Raw genomic sequence first — 20,837 nt, forward strand, 5'->3', positions numbered from 1 at the left:
CTCTGAATGTATATATATATATATATTGAAATTAATTAATTCACTGCTTTGAGGTATTGCAGGTTGCTGTGAACTAATACATCACACAAGATTGTATCTATCAGCATCACTGAAGGGTACACAGAGTTGAGAAGGTAGAGAGATTGGATAAAAGCGTGTACGTGGGTGCATGAGTGCATCAGAGGTCCTATTTGTGTTACCTGCACTGGGGGGTCTGTGAGTAACTCCGGGAGACATGCTGTTTCTCTGTAAGCCGTGGTGAGCCAATGGCAACAGGTTGTGGTTGCCTAGGGAACCACTGGGATGGCTGTAAATGAGATTGTTCTGGTTGCTAACGGGAATGGACACAGACATGTCATAGTTCGATTGGGGCACGGCCTGCTGAGAAAGAGACAGAAAAAGAGACAAAGAAACAACTGTGATTAGATTACAGTAATGAGAAACTAAAACAAGGCCTTCGAGCAAAGGAATGGACACTGAAAAAGAGAAACACACAATTCAGAAACACTGTAGGAACACAAAGGAATTTAAATTGTTTGGCAATCTGCACTTGAAACAGTCAAAAACAAAAAGAAAGAAGATAGGGACAGCCAAGTTTGAAAGGACAAACGAACAACAGCGACAAGAACAGTTTCCAAGACTGAGACAAAGACTAAAAATATGAGACAAGTATGTATAGTGGAGGGGAGCACTGAAATGAAAGGGTACGCATCCAGAACACTCCTCCTAGAGTTACTCAAGTGACCCCATGATGATTGGTTAGAAATTCTCCCAAGTCACTAAAACTTGAGCTAAAACTGGTATACATTACATCTCCTGAAATGTGTCATTGTGGCGGCAAAAGGCTGACTTGGAAATATTAAGTTGTGGACACTCATTGCCGGTTTATTATATTAGAGAAATAAGAAGGATGTGGCTCAACGGGAGGAAAGCCAATGGCATCCTCATGTTCTTAAAAAGCTAAAGATAATCCAGTTGGTCTTTACCTCACTAAAAAAACAAGCAATGTTTCTTGCAAAAGTAGCTGTAGGACTGTAGAATTGAACGCAATTAGGGATCCTTTGTTTATCCCTAACATGGAGCTAAGGCAAAGTGTTGTTAAGGGGTGGACTCAGATCAGTCAGCATTCTCATCAGGAGCATGGGCAGAGGTAGCCTGTCGGCCCCAGGCGTCTAGTTTGTCATGTTTATTGTGTCAGTTGGCTTTAACCTAGGGAGTGCCCTGGAAGTGGTTCATCCTGCATGTTAGCTTAAGGAAGTAGAAAATAGGGCCTAAAATTACTGCCATGTGTCTCAAAGCCATGGCGGGTGTGCATCGGGGGGGGGGATCATCGGTCTGTAAGTGGAATATGTGCTTTAGCCGCTTTTTGCCGGCAAATATTGTGTCACTGCATGCGGGCCTCTAAACGTTTGGCTTTTACTGCAGCTCCCTTTTAAGTGAGGCGCTTAAATTTGTTCAATATTTTCAGTCATTTCTCTCATTTTGGATTCCGTTGTTGGAGGTTTTACACCTCGAGACTTCCCCGTGAGGTTTCTTTTTAAGCGTGGGGCCACTGTCTCAATGTGTGCCAATTTGGGTACACACACATCCCTTCGGTGGGTGTTAGGGCCCAGTCGTTGAGCTGTCCTCTAACTGGTGCCATCCTTCCTGTTTTCACTGATCTTCCTCCTCGCCTCTCCCCTCAACAGTCTCCTGCAATCCAGAGGCCCAGTGTTTGGCAGCCACCCTGACCACACACTGAACTGCCACTTGTTGTCTGCAGAAACCCCCACACCCCCCCCCACACACACACACACACCCCACACCCCCCCGACACCACCACCCTGCTGTTCCACCCCCATCCCCTTCCAGCTCTGATCCCAAAACCACCCTACGCCGCCACGCCATCCCAGCTCACCAACCCTTGCATTGCTTCTAACCACATCTCCCCCTGCTCCACGTGGCTCAGACACTACTGTTCTTTTCTAAATGATGTACCATGGAATTATCTCTTTCTCTTTTAAGGCTACGGCCCTGTAACCATTCCAATATGGTGCTTTCTGAGTGAAGGGCGGGCTCAGTTTACATGGAGAGCGGCCTTCATTTTGTGGTTTCTGGCCACTGGCAATGGATTCGATTCTTTTGTAAAATGAACACAATAAAATACAGATTCAGCAGCTTACATGTTTTGAGGTCTATTAACAGAAATGTTATTAGGCTACTGAAGACCTTGTCTTCTATTATTCCGATGGAGTGGAGATGATTCAGTTTTGAGAGGTACAGAGATATGCTTCAGAGTTTGTGGATTTCTGCTGCTGTTTCATGGCCACAATGCCTGTCCATGTTGTTACGGGAGTACTGTGTTTTGGTGCAGGAAAGGCGCACACGGACCACACCTCCCCTGGGAACCAGGCAAGACATTGTGGGTAACGGGTTCAAGGAGGGAACCCAGTAAGGTTGAAATTTGTCACGAGAGAAAGTCTGCAATCATACAGAAGTAATGCTTGCTAGTTATGGTTACAGTTGTGTCAAATTAGAGGACCGCTCCTCAACTGTAATCAAGCAAAATCAAACAACTGTAATCCTTTTTACTGTAAGTATACAATATCAATTCACTGTTGTCTCCCTCTCACTTTCTGTATTTATTCCAGAGGCAAACAACGGTGGTTAGCTGGGTTAGCTCAAGAGTTACTGGCAAGTCAGCATTTTGTTAGCCTGCTGAGGATGCGGCGTGGCGTCCACCCAGTACTTACAGGTATTTTATGAGTTTTAATCATGTGATCAAACTCCTCGTTAATCTGTTTGTATTTCTCCTCAGTGCTTGGGGTGAGGAGGAGAGCAGTCTCGAGCTCCGGGCTTTCGCTGCCTTTGTTCTCCTTCTTGCTTAATGCCTGCCAGGTCCCACAACCACAAAGACGGACAAAGGGAGACACAAATGAGGGGACAGATAGATGGGTGGCAGGAAGATGGCAAAAAAAAAAAACGAGGAGACAAGGACGAAGCGACAGAAAGCGTGGGGGGGGGGGGGGGGGGGGGGGAAAGAAAGGAAATAAAGGTGAGAAGAAGGTTCGGGGATTAACAAGAGGTACTTACACACAGTCTCTGTCTGCTGATCATCAGATCAATGTCCTCGTTTATTTTCCTGTACTTGTCCTCGGACTCAGGGCTGTGACCGACCGAGTCGTCTGCGTCGGGGTCCGGGCTGTCACAGCCGTTTAGGCCCTTCTTTCTCAATGTCTGCAAACACAGCAGTTGCACAATATAGTTGAAGGGTTTTGGGACGGGGAACATGACCCAAGTGAACGTCTCGGGAGGGACCAAAACTAATAAACGATGAAGATGTACCCTTTCGAAAACATACAAACATTAAGCACTAACGATAGAAAACGTAAAAAGTATTTTTTCATCATCATTCTAACCTAAATGAAAAAGTGGTGATGCCAGGATACACTGGCTGCTTTCTGAACAAGAAAACACTGAAATGGCACAAAGGACTTGATCACATCTAATAACGTTACATTAAAACTGATCAAGCTCTTCCCCAAATAACAAATCATTGGACCTTAAAACCTTATAAATACAAAGGAAAAGGAAAAGTCGTACATTTTACAACCGTAATCATCAGTGTTTCATGAAATAGAAGTGAAATGCAGTTGAGGTACTTGAGTTTGTGACCGTGGTATATGTGCTTTACAAGTGGCAGTTTCTGTTTTGGCCACCTGATGGCCACCTGCCCCCATTAAAGAGGCCAGAAAACAGCAGCCAGGCAGAGCGGCGCGCACTCCCTCCGAGTGGAAGAGGGACACAGACAAAGAAAGCTCACGAGGGAGAGAACTGCCTCGGTCCCTTTTTAGATATTGTTGACAACCATAACAACAGGGATACGTTTCAGAGGACATTACTGTGTGTGATGGCACGAGGGTGTGTTTGTTTGAGCAAGTAGGCACGTACCGATAGGTGCTGTGTTCATTCGGCTTAAAACGAGACAAAGACACAGCGCAAGAGAAAAAAAAGTGCAGTACCTGACAGTTAGAGATCTCATCAAAGCCCCCCCCCACCCTCCCAAACCCCCCTCCTCTCCAGCCTGCTTTCACCCTCCTCTCCCCCTCCTCCTCTCCTCCTGGCTTTAATAAAGGAGATTAGTCTACAGGCGGAATATCACGGGCCTGCTCCTGTCTGTGCCGTCGTCGCTTCACACCGCGCTCTCCTACTTTCATCTGAAGCTCCATATCAGACAGACGTAATTAAATTTACTTTAGCACACCCTGTATTTGATGCTGATCAAGAGTGCGGGGCTCTCTCTCTCTCTCTCTCTCTCTCTGTGTATATGTTGTAGTGTGTATGTGTCTGCTGGTGTGCGTGTGTCTTTGTGTGGGATGGGAAAGAGAGGAATGAGTCTGCGTATGTGTGGGTGTGTGAGAGTGGGTGCTAGCGTCAAGAAAAAAAAAAAAAAGACAAGAGAGACTGAGCAGGAGCAAGGAGGAAGATAGATGCTAAGATAAGTTAATCTCAGCGAACTTCTTCCTCTCATTTGTTTGTCTTCACTCACAGAAGGGATACGTGCGCTAGCTCCTCCATCACAACCAGCAGCCAACGTGACAGGGAGCGATCTGCCTGCTTAGAAAACAAATAACAATCCAGTCATCTCTCATGTCAGCACAACAAAGGCCTGTTTCGAGTGTGGTTTTAGTGAACTTAGAGGGCTCCTTTTGTGTGTGAGATAACCGTTTGAATCCTAAGGCGTCTCGTGGCGAGGCAGCTACTGTAAGCGTGTCAACATTTGCTGGCTCTCCTCTTCTCTCTCTGAATCCTCACTTGGCCCCCAGAGTGGATATCTGGAATTCTGAATTTGAAAGCGTCCCTCACATCTTTGACAGGCTTCAGGAAATCACACCAAACAAATCAACCAAGGCGGTGCAGGAGATCTGACTTCTAACAGACCCACAGTGAATCAGGCACTCTTGCTCCATCAGAGGTGGATGAGTCAAAAGAACAAAGGGGTTGAAAAGGTTTAGCATGCTGTCTTTTTTGGCAAAGGCGTGAGATGTAAAACTTTTGCTGTTTCTTTGGTGTAGTTTCGTTCTGGCCTTGGCGATGCATCATATCGAGCTGACAAGAGCTGAACCGATGGCCTTCTTCTGTTCACATGAGAATGCATGCAAGGGAAGAAAACTTTTCTTCCTTGCACAGATTTCTACCACCTACCGCCGCCAGCTGAATTCATGAGAGATTCATTTCCATTCTTGGAAGAATAGCAGGGGGGCACTGCTGAGGGAGGAGGACGGGGTTAAGGTGACACCCATATGGGGCAACAGAACTAGTAGTCTGATGTAGGGTTGGGAAGTGGTTGCGTTGGGTGTTGATTGGCTGCAGGCCACGGGTGTTATATGACTTTGGAGCATGTGGCCGAGGCTAAGCTTTCCATCGGGGCTCAGCACATTGAGGGAGCGGTACAAGGACGGTATGCCACTCATCCCAGTTATGCCCACCTGTTTAAAGACATCGCACCTGTTGCCAAAGGCTGACACACGAGCTACCAACCAATCAGATCTGCTGGAGTGCTCCCAGAGCCATAGAAGGGCCTCTCACTCTTGCGCTCTCCACCTCACCGCCCTCCTTTCGCCTTCCTATATATCCGTCTCTAATAGCTCATTGCTTAATCTGTGCCCTGAATTTGTTATGTGTTTCATGGCTCGGCGCCACAGGCTCATGGACGGCTGCTCTTGTTCAATGACATCAAGACTATATAAGATCATTGGGGGTTTGTAGAGCTAGCATGAAAATATAGTCTTTGGGGAATATGCTAATAAGATGAGGATTAAGCAAAAACACTTTGGGGCAGATCACTTGTTCCGAGAATTCTTTGCACAAAATATTTCCCTAAATGATCATTCTCATATTTAAATAATATGAGAATAAAATAATATAATTTCTTTCTATAGGACTGCTGGCACAAAAGCATTTTTATAGAGCATTGTCCACATTTATGGCAATTGTAATGCTTCTGATGACAAAAAGTAAAACATTGTCCCTTTTATTTTTTATCAATCTATCAATCTATCTATCTATCTGTTTTTTATTATCTATCGAGTTTTTAGTCAGTCACTTCATTTTAAACTAGAAAGAAGGCTAGGATTCAAATAAAATGTCCTGTACAGTCTAACCCAACAGAACATGTGGAAATGCAGCTCATGTGAGCAGTCAAAGGGCATGCTATATGTGAGAAAATACAAGCAAGAAGAAAACGCATTACAGAGAAGAGAGACTGCAAAATAAGCTGTGTAGGCTTGCTTGGCTCTGTGTCTTACTCTGTGGCCCCTTTGGAGGCTTGCTCCTAATTAAACTCCTTCTTCATGATGCTCCCTCATGGCTGGAGTTGTCACAGGGCCTGTGTGAAGCCGGCCCCGCATAGACACGGCGTCCTACATATTTAGACACGCGCTACTCTTCAGCTCTGCAGCCTCGGCTAGGCTGGGCTAAGATGGGCTAAGATGGGCTACAGGACTACAGTGAGCAAGGCTGAGTAAGGCGGCCGGGGCTGGATTGACAGAATCAGACTCAGGTGTGCACCACAAGGGGACCCGATCATACTACATACTGCGCGGCGTTAGTACATCTGTCAAAGAATTATTATTTTTTTTGATATTTTAATTGCAGGAAAAGATCCAGCCATTTACTCCTTTCATAGTTTAGTGTGCGGGTAATAACTTTGTGTAGCTTTTGAAAAAAAAAAAGCGGCGGAGAGTATTTGGGTGTGAATTCAGGGTGGCCCCAGGGGGTCTACAGGGGACAGCTGACGCCGGCCCAGAGCTCCTGCCATACCAGGATCCGTCTGCTCGGCATTCTGCCACCCTGCTCGCCCTCTCTATCCCTCTATCCATCTTTCTGCCCCCATCTTTCTGTCTCAGTCTGCTGCGCAGTCTGTCTCTGTCTCCCTACTTCTGTCCTCCCCCCCTCGTGTGCCGCAGTGCTGCTGCCGAGTCTCAGCAGAAGCCGGGTCAAAACATTGTTGGCTTGATGGGCACATCTTTATTTCTGATAGACTTGGACTAGTGGATGGGTTGTGTTTGGAAAGAGCGTCATTTCTGACCATTCCCCTCTGCAGTTATCTTGGCAGTGGCTGAAGGGTACGACACATTCAATATTGTGTTTATGGCTATTGGCGACAGCGAGGCTAGTGAATGTTTCTCAATGTCTTCAACCCAACGGCTGACAGCTTCAGCGAAAAAAGAAAAAAAAACACTCTGCAAAAACAGCTAGTTATAATAGGCCTTTTATATCTTTGCCAGCACTGAATGGTCTTCAGAATACACATACTATTGTAATCAAACCCAAGACTTGTAAAAGAAGATGGTTTAGCACCAAAGCACAAAGCATTTTCCCCAATAAATGGAGCAGTTTATGGTTTACAGTATATTTCAGCAGGCGATGAAAAACAAGTTGCCGACACATGAGTACAATATGAAAGCGTTATAGTCCGTGCCACTTGTGGATAATCCTATTTCATAAGCTCTTAAATTAATAAAATTGTTAATATACGGCTTTGCCTAGAAGGGTCTCAGCCTCTGTTTGTCATAATGTTAAAATTGGTTTATAAGAGATTGAGTCACTCACAACTTGACAGCGGGCAATTTATACAAACCTTCTGTCACTATATGTGAGCATTTTGAGGTGGAATGATACCACAAGGTGCCTCTACCGTATGCATCACAATAGAAGCACCTTGCGGTACCATTTTAGGACGGAAAACTTAATTACAATGGAAAAGTTCTCACAAATAATCTTCAAATAAAGAAAAGGTCCTCCAAAGTTTAGGCCTACAATATTCTAATCATCATTGTAAAATCAGACAATGTATACATGTGTGAATGGGTTATAACCATAAACAGTCTACGGCATATGTCCTTTGACTGGTCTGTCCGATTTAGACTGTTTAAGGGTAAAAATATCCCAGAAAGAGGAACAGTTCGGAAAGTCACGTGACCAAGGAGCAAACTCAGTTTTGTCAGAGCAGGGAAAGAGCAATGCTGGTCGGTGTCAGTAAGGGTGAAGCAGTGTGGAGGAGTGGTGTTCCTGCACATTACAAATCACAAGATGGATGTAACCATGTAGTGGTGCTGCTGCGGATGAGGACCCCCCCCCCTAGCATTACTGCACAATAAGCGCACACAGGGAGGCCTTGCAGGCGGCACAGATCGAGTACCAGCATGTTTGAGAGCTCCGATTTGCTATTTTTTCTATTTCTTTTTCTGTCTGTCTGGATCATTCTGACTTGCTCTCGTTTTGTGTCTCGCCCTCACTTTCTCTCCCTGGCTCACTCTTTCTTTCTCTCTGCTTTTCATAGTGGAGGAAACATCAGAGGGATCAGGCTGGCTTAGCTTATTGGAAGCAGATGGCAGACCAAAGGCAAAAAGGCCACAGTTTCATGAAGCGTGGTTTGAACATGCCAGGACCATGTCGAGGGGCATGCCCACGGATGATGGCTACACAGTGTGTGTGTGTGAGCAACATTTTGAGGGGAGGGGTGGGGCGGGGGGGTAGTTGATTTTGTAGGTTACCGATCTGAGGAATGGGACCCCCAAATCACAGCCTGTCATCATCTGTGCATCCGTATTCACTGGTTGAGGCGACGTTTGAAAAACTATGCATCAATGGGCTGGTGGCTTTGAAGCTCCCTACTTCTGGTGCCCTGCTGCACTATAATCAGGATTCAAAGGCTGGCGCCTGGGATCCATCATCCTTTGCAAAGTGGTCGCGTGTTCAGTAATAATGCTGGCTAACTGTGTATGTAATGACTATTGGGAATACTGGGTTGACCAGCCGTTAAACAGGGAGTGAGAAGTGAAGCACTAATTTGAGAGCAGGGTTAAGAGTATAAGTGAGAGAGACAAAGGGGACTGTGCGCAGCAAGGTCGCTTCACATTTCTCAAAACTTAGGTATAGTGATGGTGGAGTTGCTAAAAACACACCGTTATGAAGAGCAAAGGAGAGCCCACTCACAGACGGACAGTCTTAGCCTGCCAGTACATAACACAATACCAGATGGTGCAGTGTTTCCCATATGGAATAGACAAATACTGTGTCTAATGTCAGAATCCAACACTGTTTGCTCCAGCAGCATCCCTGCCCTGGGAACAAAGTGGTCATTCAAACTAGTCACTACACTGTATAATTACCCAGATAGACATTATGAGACACAATGCCAGCTCAGTGAAACTGGATAAAGAGGGTACTTATGTCTGCACCCCAACCTACCCATCTTCCATCCTGTCTACGCTCCAGTTTCATAATTTGTCTGGATTTTAAAGAGAAAAAGGAGAATGTGGCTCTATGTATTTCTGATTTGACATGAAGATCAATTCGCCAGGCCTTAATTGTATGTGGAAAACACTCTTGTACTTGCTTAACATACTGTAACCTCATATGAGCATATTTCATTTATTCTCCCATGGCTCTATCTGAATGCACCAGATGAAGAGTTGAAATACATAGTTTAAATCACCACTAGATAGTTATGGTTTCATCAACATAAGTCCTGCTCTGGTTGAGTGGCAATGGGTAAAGCTCCAGCGACCCTCTATTCCTTTTTTACCCCCCCCCCCTCCCCTTCCCTCCACCAATCGTCACTTATCGTCTTTTGTCTCTCAGTCTCTTATCGTGCGGTGCCACAGCAGGAAAGGGAGCCTGAGGGAGGCCTTGAGTAACAATGACCAGTCAGTTGAACTCTATACTGTGCCCTTGACTTTCCACACCCTGTCCGAAGCTGTAATCGAGGCAGGGGAGGGGGCTGAGGCCAGAGGGTGGGGGGGGGGGGGGCTCTAGGCAGGGCAGGGAATGCTATCTGTAAAAATAGATCTTCATTATTCGGGATTTTCCAGAAATAGTTTCAAAGAACAAGGCATCATTTCATCTTAATGGCTGGCGTGAATTGTTTCGGGGCGGTGTAATGGAAAAGCGTTGGCTCTTGGCAGCGTGGCCTCAGAAGTGGCCTGCCTTTTTCACCGCTCGACACCACAGGGACCACATATTGGCACATTTCAACTGGTCTATTTTTAAAACCTCTTTTGTTGTTGTGTGCCTACCTCAGACTTCCGCTTCAGTGTATTGACCTTAAAAAACACCTCTGACAGAAATCCAAGTGCTACTTAGTTTATTGTCTGAGGTTCTGCTTTTCTCCGCAGCCGGCGTCTGATGTGGAATAAAATGCTGAGACTGTAGATCATATGCATTATTTGTCATGTTGCTTTTAGCCACTCTCAAGAAGTGAAAGAGGTGTCTATAAAAAAGGAACTCAGCAGACTTGCTCGCTCTATCTTGGTGGCTGGCAGACAGATGTGTTGCAGTGCGCCAGCCTAATGTTCCGCTGTTTGAGGAGAAGGACTTGGTTTTCTCAGGGTCTGTTACTTATATCACACACAAACTGGATTAAAATGCATTGTATTCTATTGACACAGATAACGTAACTTTCCAGGAATTTATTTTCCCTGTAATACACAAAGTTTTTGAAAACAACAAAGTGTGGGGGCAGAAAAACAAGTGAATTAAATAATGGACTTCTTTATCCAAGGGATCTGATGTTTAGACCCAGCGGGGTCTCAGATCAATGGCCTTACGCATGTGGTCGCCGAGGGCAACTCTTCATGGTCGGTCCTCAGAAAGAGAGTCTGAGGCTGAATGAACACTCAGACACTTCGCTTACTCACTCCTCTTTTTCAAAAACAACCCCCACCCACCCTCAAACACAACGAGTGGGGAATGAAAGAGAGAGAGAGAGGGAGTGATTCCATGCCTATTCTCCTACCCTCTCCCAGCAAAGGCCGCCGGCTGGGCAACTATTTTTAGCTTCACTACACACTATTTTTAGACCAATGCCACTTTTTTTGAGGCATTTAAAAAGAGCACATCAAATAAAGGCGTGATGCTTGTGGTTGTTTGGGGGTGGCGCTTTATTTTCACGATCTGACAAACTATTGTGAAAGACATGAAGTGACTAAACATTGGTTCTTTTTGTTTATTACTTTATGCTTTTTGTCTCACCACCCTTTTCCATGCATCATAACTAACAATTGTCTATCTTCAATACTAAACCAAAGACGACATGGACGGGGGGACGAGGTCAAAGGCATGCCTCTGTTTGATATATTTACCAGACTTTGAACAACAAAAAGTGCTTCCCATATGTTTAAACTCTGTGGTTTCTTAACCCAGGAAAAGACTTCCAGAGCCAACTGCACCATTGTTATTTATCCTGTAAATATAAAATATAATCTGAATTTAAACATGTGTGAAAGGTTATTGTTAGCCAGTGATTCTCAACCCTGGCATATATATATTTTTTAAGTTAAACGCTGGCTTGTACACAAACCGTGTTCAGAGTTTTTGTTTTAACAAACTGTAATACTGTTAGCTTTCCAATAAGGTTAATTTACTTAGTTTGTCAAAGAAGCTAGAGACCTTAATCCACTGCGCACCGGGAAAAGCAAGCCATGCTGCTGATCTCTCCGTCACCGGCAAACACGGAGGCCATGTGATCTCTGTCACAACATGCAACATCCTCTCCTTAAATCCTCAACATGACTCCACGCACAATTACTGTGGACAACTGGAACACAGAATATATGATATGACCCTCTTATTTCTCCTGGATGCTTACACATGTCAAAGTCATACAGGGGTAAATTAGTAAAGGCGTTCAAGGCCAGGGCCAATTATACAGAGTTTGAAAGCCATGAGAAGAAGTCATTCAGTGGGTTGATCAACACGGAAAACTCCTTAAGGCTAATGTTCTCCACGCTGTTTAGAAAACAAACACGAACATAGAATAGCACACATGCTGGAAAATATTTTCACAAGAGCGAGGCATGAGAACATGAGCACACTGGCACTTCAGAGAGGGAGATCACATGTCCTGTTGACTAGCGTGAATATTATGGGAAAGTAGAGAAAAGGATGCTTGAATCAATAAAGACAGGACGTTTTAACTAATGAGAGTGAAATTAAATCTCTGTAGTGTTTAAAATGTGAAGGAAATCAAGTTGTGTTGCTAATTAAATAACATGGTGCAAGGCATGCGTTGAGCTGGTGTGGATTTGCTACATTACTCGTTTTCTTTTTGCCATCTTCCAGACATCCTCGCTTTCTCTCTGTGCTTCTTCATTTCCAGCCAAGCACCCCCACCACCTCTTACTTTCCTCCGCCTCCCTTCCTACATTCTCCCTCCCTCCCTCCCTCCCTCCCTCCCTCCCTCCAGTGGACTGTCACTGTGGTGAAATCACACCTGTGCTTCTCACACATCTCCGCACGCGGGTGAAACATACGCAGGGTGAAACATGGTGAGGGAGCTTTGCTGAATCTCATTAGCCAAGCGGGTAGTCATTAACAGAATGACCTTTGGAAATAATTACCAGCCTTCCTCCCTCCATCCCTCTTTCCCTCCCCCCTTTCCTTCTCGCGCTCATCCATCCCTATGCCCCCCACCCCCTCCCCCTCCTTCTCCCCCTCGCTCAATAGTTCCTCCTAGGTGCGAGGGAGCGGGCAGGAGAAAAGGAGGGAGAGAACGGGTGGTGAGGCAGGTCCCTGCTCCTGCTGCTGTTTAAGATTACAGGGTGAGCTGAACTTTCAGATTAGGTTAATCTGCTGGAAATGGGATTTGCCAACAACCTTTCCTCTGGCAGGTAGGCAGGTCAGCTCAGTACCAAGAGAGACATGTGCCGCTCCATGTGATACCTGAGCCGGTGTCATCGGGGTTTGCTGTGCCGGCAGAGGTCCGACCAATGGCGTCGGCCCTGCAGGGTTCGAGTCCATTGTCACCGCGTACGTACACACGCCGCGCAGTCACACGGGCTCTTTCATTTGTTAACGCAATTAACAACCCCGGTACTGTTATGATAAATCCTCAGAAAGAGGTCAAAGTGATTGTTCTTAAGCAGATATGGATAAAACAGAGACGAATAAAGGAGGATGGATCCTTTCCCAAAACGGCTTCTCAGTTCTCCTCTGATGCCGTTCGTATGTCCAGGAAACGGGCCTGGCACACAGCAATGGGGAATCTATCTGCGTGTTTGACTGTTTTATCTGGAGCCAGACCCAGAGTGTACTCTAGTAGAGTTGCCAAGATGACACATTTGAAGCCCGCTCGGACATCCAATAACGGGAGGGTCCCCCTCTGTGTTTCCTTTCATCAACCTACGAGAGCCTTGATCAGTTTACAAGTCTCTTGGAACAATTGGCATTAATTAAGGGGATTTACCTGCTTATTTTTTGCAACAGCTGAAACAAGCATGTAGTACATGTTTTATCGTTTTATCACAGTCTCTAGGGGGGGGAGACTAGATACAGCTGTATCTTGCACATGTGAGTGTTTGAAAAATATATATTTAGGGAAAAGGCCTAAACTGTAAGTGGACCTCAAAGTACTTTTTGTGTTTGTGTGACTGAAGTTAAGCGTTTCAAAAACACACACCCCCAGTTTGTTTCAGATTGCCACTGTATTCATGTGATTATTCTAGAGAGGCATCATACACAATAAATGTGACAATACCTATTTGGATTAGCAATGCGTCACCTGATTTTCCCACTTTGCTACTGATTTATCAATGCTCTCTCTTTATATCTTTCTTTCAACCCGCTATTTCGGGTGTCATACATACACCCATTGACCCATTCGTAGATTGAACCTAATACAAAACAATCTTTATAGAGATTGTGTGTGCAAGAGTAAGGGAGGGAAGAAGAAAGCCCTCCAGCCTCTTGTAAACATGCTGCAGCTAGAGGGGTTGTGCACCGCTCTCAGTGGCACTCTCTGAACAACGCTAATTATCAACCAAAGACATCCTAATTACATAGAGCCTTATTGCTAATGTAGCAGGCCTCTATGCCATCCGCCCACACTGTGAGCTGCGCTCCCCTACCTCTGCCTCTCCTCCCACTACACCTTCAGGCACAGCAACAACAGAGGGACTGAGATGCAGGCAGTTTGTATACCTCCAGATAAATGAAATCCCTACAAACTCCAAATTAAATATGTCACCTATCAAATGTCATTTTTAAGTTCTGTCCCTGTATGGGTGTATGGGTGGGAGGGGCCTGGATTTTATGTACACCTGTAAATCCTCTCGTGTTCTTGAGCTACTCCTCATCATCCTACCATCTTGCAGTCTGCTTTGCTCCTATCTCCCCCACAAACAGCCCCACCCACCTGCCAGAACCGGTGACGTAGCCTCCCAGCGGCACACACATGGCTCGGCGGGAGCGATCCAACCCCTCGCCCCCCCTCCCCCCTGCTTCGCCTCCCTCTGCACGCACCCTCCCCCCACCCATGCAAAACGTGCTGGTGTCAGCCCTGTGGCCAATCCCGTTAGCACGCTGCAGCTGAAGATGAAGGCCTCTTCAGATCGATTTCTGCCGCTGTGAGTTGCTCGGAGTCCTCCGGGGGGATCACAGTGTAGGTAGTGCTCCGCGGCACTCGGCCCCAGTGGGCTCTTTAGCGTCTTCCCCTGACGCATCTGTTTACACGGTAGCCATCCTCTCCTCTCTAATGGAGACGTTGTTGAAGAGCTTCAAAGCAGGGAGCTCTTGTCACAGGCACTTGCTGAAACATGTGACAACTGTGTTCATGGGTCCAGCGTGGCCCGGGTAATGCACTGACTGTACAGTGGCTGAAGGGCTTGTTGCAAGTCAGTCTTTACAAGCAGAGGGGATGCTAGATGTCTCATGTAAAGTATATAATCCACTAATATTTTCCTTTTTTTATCCATTCTGATACGCAGTACTTGGATACGATCATCATCTTTATCCTGGAAAATCATATCGATATTTAATACGATGCAAAGCTTTTACCGTGCAGAATATAGATTAAGCAGCGCTGCTGATTAGTTAATGTTTTAGACTTGCACATCCTATTATAACTAAGACAAAGCGGATATTATGTTTTAAAAAAAAATCGAAGCTTACATACACATAGCGCTATCCAGATTAACAATTAAACAAAGGCTCAGTAATATAAATTATAGGAAGATTTCTTTGCATGAAGGAATAAGCTGTTTTGCCGTCTCTAGTGGATTTTTTTGGGAACTGTCCATTCTCTCATCGACACTAAGGGTTGTTGTATGTAAGTGCTTTATACTTTGATGTATGAGTTACATTAACTAAATGAATACTTGACTACACGGAACAAATGCAAATGGTGATGGGAAATCAGTAGTATGTTTATCCTGTTATTCAACCACCAAATACCATTGGAAAATTAATTATATAAAGAATGGGAGCAAAAAGACCACATTTTTTTCCAAAGCAAATGACATTTGATGTACAAATTTGTGAGTTCAAAATGTTTACAGTCAGGTGCAGTGTGCCATCTGGAACAGCAGCCCTGTCCCCGATGGGCCTTTCCACCCGCTGGCAGGTGTCAAGCACAGCAACATATGCGTTAAGAGAAAACCCCGTCGCATGTCTGTGCCTGTGTTAGAGTGGACAGTCAGCTCCATAGGTGTGAGAGTGCTAAGAATATATATTCATTATATCTCGCTGAGTCCACACTTTTCATTCACTTTTTTAAAATCATAGGTTTTGTTACAAACTGCATTGATAGACATTACAAACAAGGGAATATATAATAGAATTACAGTCAACAAATAGAGTTGAGGTTTTCTAGTAAGAATTGTACATTTTCAATATATTATTATTATCATTATTTAATATTTATTACCGTATAAAGCCCACTATGAAAAGATAGAAATGAATGAAATGAAAAGAACTTAAGACCAAACTTGCATGTTCATCTGGAAATGCATATTTTACACAAAAAAGCATCACATTGCTTTAAAGAATTCATGTGGCAAGCACACATTATGTGAATTGGGACATTTTCATATACTTGCAGAATATAATTTATTCAACATTAATTTGTGTGACAGTTTAACCAGCACGCACGTTAATGTGTGCGCACGAGAAAATGTGATATACCCTGAATGAATGCATGCATGTCTGTGTGTGTGGGGCCTGCCAGTTTTGTTAGAGCTACAGCGTGACCGTTGTATGACAGGTTCACGTTGGGAGCTTAAGGATCTTGGAGGAGGCCAGCGTCATTTCCTGCTTAATCTACCTGCCTCGTGGCTGGCCTGACAGCGCTGTTAACATCGCCTTGAGCCGAACAAGTGACATGTGTCCAAAGCAAGTCAGATCAACATCCTTGTCTGAGAGGCAAATCAATGGTGACAAGACACCCGGGGCGGGGGCTGCTGAATGCACACCTCAGGTCAATGATAGAATTCCACTCAATACAAAAAGGAGGCAATTTAAATAAACATATTCTCTTTTTTTCACTGATATTGGGACTGAACTTGTGGAAGACGAACAAGCTATGAAAGCAATTATTTCTTACACTATGTTAGGTGTGAAGACAAAAAGAGAGAAGTAAGGGTTGCTGAATGAGTCATAAATACTGTAACCATCTGTCTGCTTGAGCATCTCTGTGTGTTTGCATGCGCATGTGTCTGTGCATGTGCGGGTGCGCCTCCTTTATGTGTGAGCGCATTAGTGCGTGCTGTTTTGCGTGTTCTTACCTCCACAATGTCAGAGTTGGTCCTGCTCTCGTGGGGCTCGTTGTACTCTGTGTATTTAAGCAGGACCTTGTCCATGTCTGTGCTGGCATACTGGAACAGCTTGTTGGTGCTGTTGAAGATGATCAGGGCAATCTCACAATCACACAGCACGCTCAGCTCATACGCCTTCTTCATCAGCCCGAACTTTCGCTTTGTAAATGTCACCTGGGTAAAAGAAGGAGACAAAAATATATATATATATATATAAATATATTCACCGTGAGGCGTTGAAGATTCATGTTCACAGGTCTAGTGTCACTGAACTGAATTGATTCACCTATATTACAATCAATATATTTGCAATGTGTTTATGATTGAACTATAGAAAAACAAAAGTCTCCCATTCTTGCGACATTAATTCTGAAATGAAAAATAAAAATCAGACAATCCTTTTTAAAATTAGTACTACTCAGAGAAACTAAGTAAAAGGGGAGAGGTTTTGTTTTCTGAAGGTTCAACGCTCCCTGACTGTAACAGTCCATCATGTACACCGGAAAAAAGAAGACCCTAGGTTTGTATTTAGGGAACTGAAAACTCTCAGTGTCAGACAGATAACGGTTATTGCCTCGACATCAAAGCACACAGAGGTTCATCATGGAACATATGTCACGTTAAATAGAATCTTTTTCACCGCCCAAATGTGCTCGCTTTCCATTCCCGCTTTGACACAAAGAAATACACATAACTATTATCCCCTAAAAAAAGCCACGGCATACTATTTATTTACGCAATGGGACATTAATTCATGTTGCTCAGTTGTTTAGTTTCCCAATTAACCGCCTCTCATAGTGAATAACAAGGCATTGATATAAATAACAGATGGGCTCCCTGACTGCACTTGAAATGATTTTTGAGAGCTCAAATTGGGACAATAAAATCAACTTAAGTCACAAAATGTGTCTTCAATAATGGGGCCTTTCTCTGTCTGGCTATGTGTAAGTGCATGCATGTGAATAATGTACTGTATGTGTGCAGGGCACAAAACTGCAAACAATAATAACACCAGCATTCAAGTGCCCACAATGTCAAAATATAAGTTTAATAGAAGTCTCAGATTGTTGATTATCTTAATAAAAAACATAAAGGCTGTAGACTATAAAAACCTTGACAAAGAAAGGCGTGTCGGGAAAATCAGGATAATGCATGATCTGCGGCATAAATCTACCTTGTTTTTCCCTTCACATTTTCATTTTACTACTCTGAGGTCTGAATGAGAAGGTTGGGTTGAATGGATATTGATAGATAGTTTTGGATTTCCTGAAACAATATCTCCCAGGATGCACCGGGGAAACTGAATATCAAACTATCCCTCACTTGCACCCTGTCTTTCTCCCTCTGGAGCATGAGTGGGTAAAAGCCTGCATGAACTGCCGTACCCTGGACGAGCTAAAGTTTCCCAGTGATGTCCTAATGTCACGGTAAGCTATGTGTCAGGAGGCAGAGGCTGAAACCAGGGAAACGGCATTTTAACTCATTACAAAGTAGCGTGTGCAACGTCAGGTTCAGAACCTCAGCACAAACACACATCTAATTCAGCAGCAACATCAGCAGAGATTGCTCCCCTGGGCTCTAAATACCATGCTGACATTTACGCAGTCATACTGAAATATGAAAAGAATTCACATTCCTAACGCCGTAAGATCAAAAACCCTCTTAAAAAATTACTTATTGTATCCAACCCAATCTAGGCTGTTCCTCACAAAATTGAAACCTGCGCTCCCTAAAGGGGTCTGCCAACCTTACAACCACAGAGCAACGCCAGCAAGTGAATAAGATCACAGGACTGTAGGACATAAGGTCAAAGAAGACTATTCAGGAACAGGACACGAAGAGTGTTGTCTTCCCCTGGTGTTTTCATGCAAGGGGCACCGGGGCAAATGCAGGACGCGGCAAGCTGCCGGCCCAGCTCCGTTATCACCCTCTCGCTGAGTCGCACACTGTGCTGGGGCCATTAAGGTTTCAAAAGGTGGCACGTGGCGGACATAATGGGCTGGGTGTGAGTCCCAGAGGTCCAGAGCCGCTATTCTCCAAGGGGAGGTCCCTGAGCCCGCTTGGATCGTTATCCACATATTACTGGACCACTTGCAAACATCAGCACACACACACGCACGCACACACACACACACCCACGCACAGACACACTTACAAAGACATCAGTGTTTGTTTAACCTGTACAACACTCAGTCGCTGCTTCTCATTTTGACCCGTGATGAGCAGTTTTCCAATCAAAGGAATTATGTCGGCCATCTCCGTAAACTAGAAACTTTGGGTGCATTCCGCACATATTATTATTTCTCACACATACTGACTTTAACAACTACAAGAGGAGATTGAGTGTGATTATGAAAATCCTTGACTGACCAAACAATAACACCTACGTGAATATCACACCGCACCCCCACATCTGAATCTGACACGTACAACCTGCTACCTCCAAATCACATATTACTAACGCTATGCAAATACATCCAGAAATACACAGGCATCAATATATGGCGCAAGCTTGCTTGCACGACTATGCATGTTTTGATAATAATCTTGATGGGAAATACACAATTACTGTGACTTATTTGTGCTTTAACCTCAGCTATGTAATCGTTATATTTAAAAGCAGCTAAAATCATATTGTAAAATGATAATTTTTGTTTTTCACTATTTATATTTTATTTTGCATTCTTATTTAGATTTTTTAAGTATCATCATGTTGGTGCTTGGGGTTTAGTCTTTGGATTATGTTGGACATTCTAAAACTTCTGTTTGACAGAGAGTATTTAATCTCTGTGTCTTAACCAGTGGGTGCTGTTAGACACACCACTGTGTTAATAACATTTGGAACTGTGCATACTGGTGAAAGGGCTCGCTGTGAGTGTGTAATATGGGTGTGAAACCGGTCTTAAAATTTTGATTTATTTAGTTGTTTCTTTAGGTAAAGACTAAATGAATAGCCTAATTGGCAATTTCACAAAACAGCTCAACCTTTTATGAGATGACAGTTATGGAATATTGTGAAAGACAAAGAGAATTTTGGATGCTTTATGGTGACAACCCCCTCCTCTGCTTTACCCCATCATATCTACTTACTATACATGAATACGTCTTTATACATGCTACATAAATCGTAATGACATCTGGCTCATAATGAGCTCTCTGTGAACCTGTATGCATAGGCATCGCGAGCATACACTGTCGACTCATGGTAACACACAACCCTTATTCGTTTATTCGTTTACCCCTGTCCTCCTACGCCCACGTGCACGTGCATGAATCCCAAGAGATTAATGCACGTGCACACACAATGGACACACAATTGTAGCCAGACACCTCCCCTGTAAACCCCTAAAAGTTCTTTTTTTCCCGTTTTCTTTTCTTTTTTATTAATGTTTATGTGTGATAGTAAATAAAAAGTATTGTTCCACTGTAAAACAACCAATAACTAATAACTTAAAATAAAATGTTACGTTCTGCACTAGACAATTGACTCGTCAAATTTCCTCTGGCTTAACAGGAGAAAAAACGCCCAGAATAAACATAAGGACGGAAAGAAAGTCGGGATAGTGGCTGATTCTCTGCCACATGGGTGAGAGGGGAGAGAGAACGAGGGGAGGGCGGAGGAGGGAGAAGAGAGGGGGCGGACGCACAGGAAGCACATTTGTATGCATTTCCTCTCATAACAGGAAGAGGCCAGTGGCTTCCCCTTCACAATGGCTTCGCTTCTGCTTCCCACCTCCTGCCTGCTTCCCTGGGGGAGGAGGAGGTGGAGGAAGACGAGGAGTGGAGAGAAAGGCACCAAAAACTGCTGGTTAGCAAACCAAACATGGCTGTGCTGGGACACACACACACACATGCAAGTACGCACACACATAGATGTCAGCCGGCTCTGGAGCCACAGGATTTGTCTTGAGACAAACACTTATCCCATTGTCAGGCGCCGAGCAGGAAGACACGAATGGAATAAGAGGAGCCCAAGACCGGGTCCTGAACTCTCCTTCGAAGCCAAATAAGCTGTTAGAAGGGGCATTACGACAAAAGAGGCTTGTCCCACCTCTAATATATGCTCTGATCTTCTAAAACCCCACTTATCATCCTTTTTTTCAGTGTGCCTTCATTATACTGCAGGAAGTGGAGGCAGCAGTCTCCAAACATTTCTTCTTTTGAAAGTCGGAATAGAAAGTGCCCACTTGGAGTTGTTAAAAACAGACTGCGGAGTGTCTTTATTAAGTGGTTTTAGTTATAGCTGTCTAAGTTTAAATTGTTCTT

The 20,837-nt window shown here is 44.4% G+C and overlaps 1 protein-coding gene across 12 annotated transcripts in view; it reads right to left on the reverse strand.

Annotated features, from left to right (window-relative positions):
* Positions 1-20,837, reverse strand: part of mef2cb (myocyte enhancer factor 2cb) — a 64,532-nt gene that overhangs the window by 10,328 nt on the left and 33,367 nt on the right. For 4 of the 12 annotated variants that reach the window (XM_062562370.1, XM_037483613.2, XM_037483615.2 and 1 more), the window contains 4 exons: positions 16,542-16,745; positions 3,073-3,216; positions 2,733-2,870; positions 201-381 (listed from right to left, as the gene is read on the reverse strand). In XM_062562370.1, the coding sequence (XP_062418354.1) occupies positions 201-381; positions 2,733-2,870; positions 3,073-3,216; positions 16,542-16,745 (667 nt within the window). The remainder of the gene's footprint in view (positions 1-200; positions 382-2,732; positions 2,871-3,072; positions 3,217-16,541; positions 16,746-20,837) is intronic. The other 8 variants (XM_062562374.1, XM_037483618.2, XM_062562375.1 and 5 more) reach the window with 5 other exon arrangements.

Source organism: Pungitius pungitius, chromosome 5 (assembly GCF_949316345.1).
Source record: "Pungitius pungitius chromosome 5, fPunPun2.1, whole genome shotgun sequence".
In the NCBI taxonomy this organism is placed as follows: domain Eukaryota; kingdom Metazoa; phylum Chordata; class Actinopteri; order Perciformes; family Gasterosteidae; genus Pungitius; species Pungitius pungitius.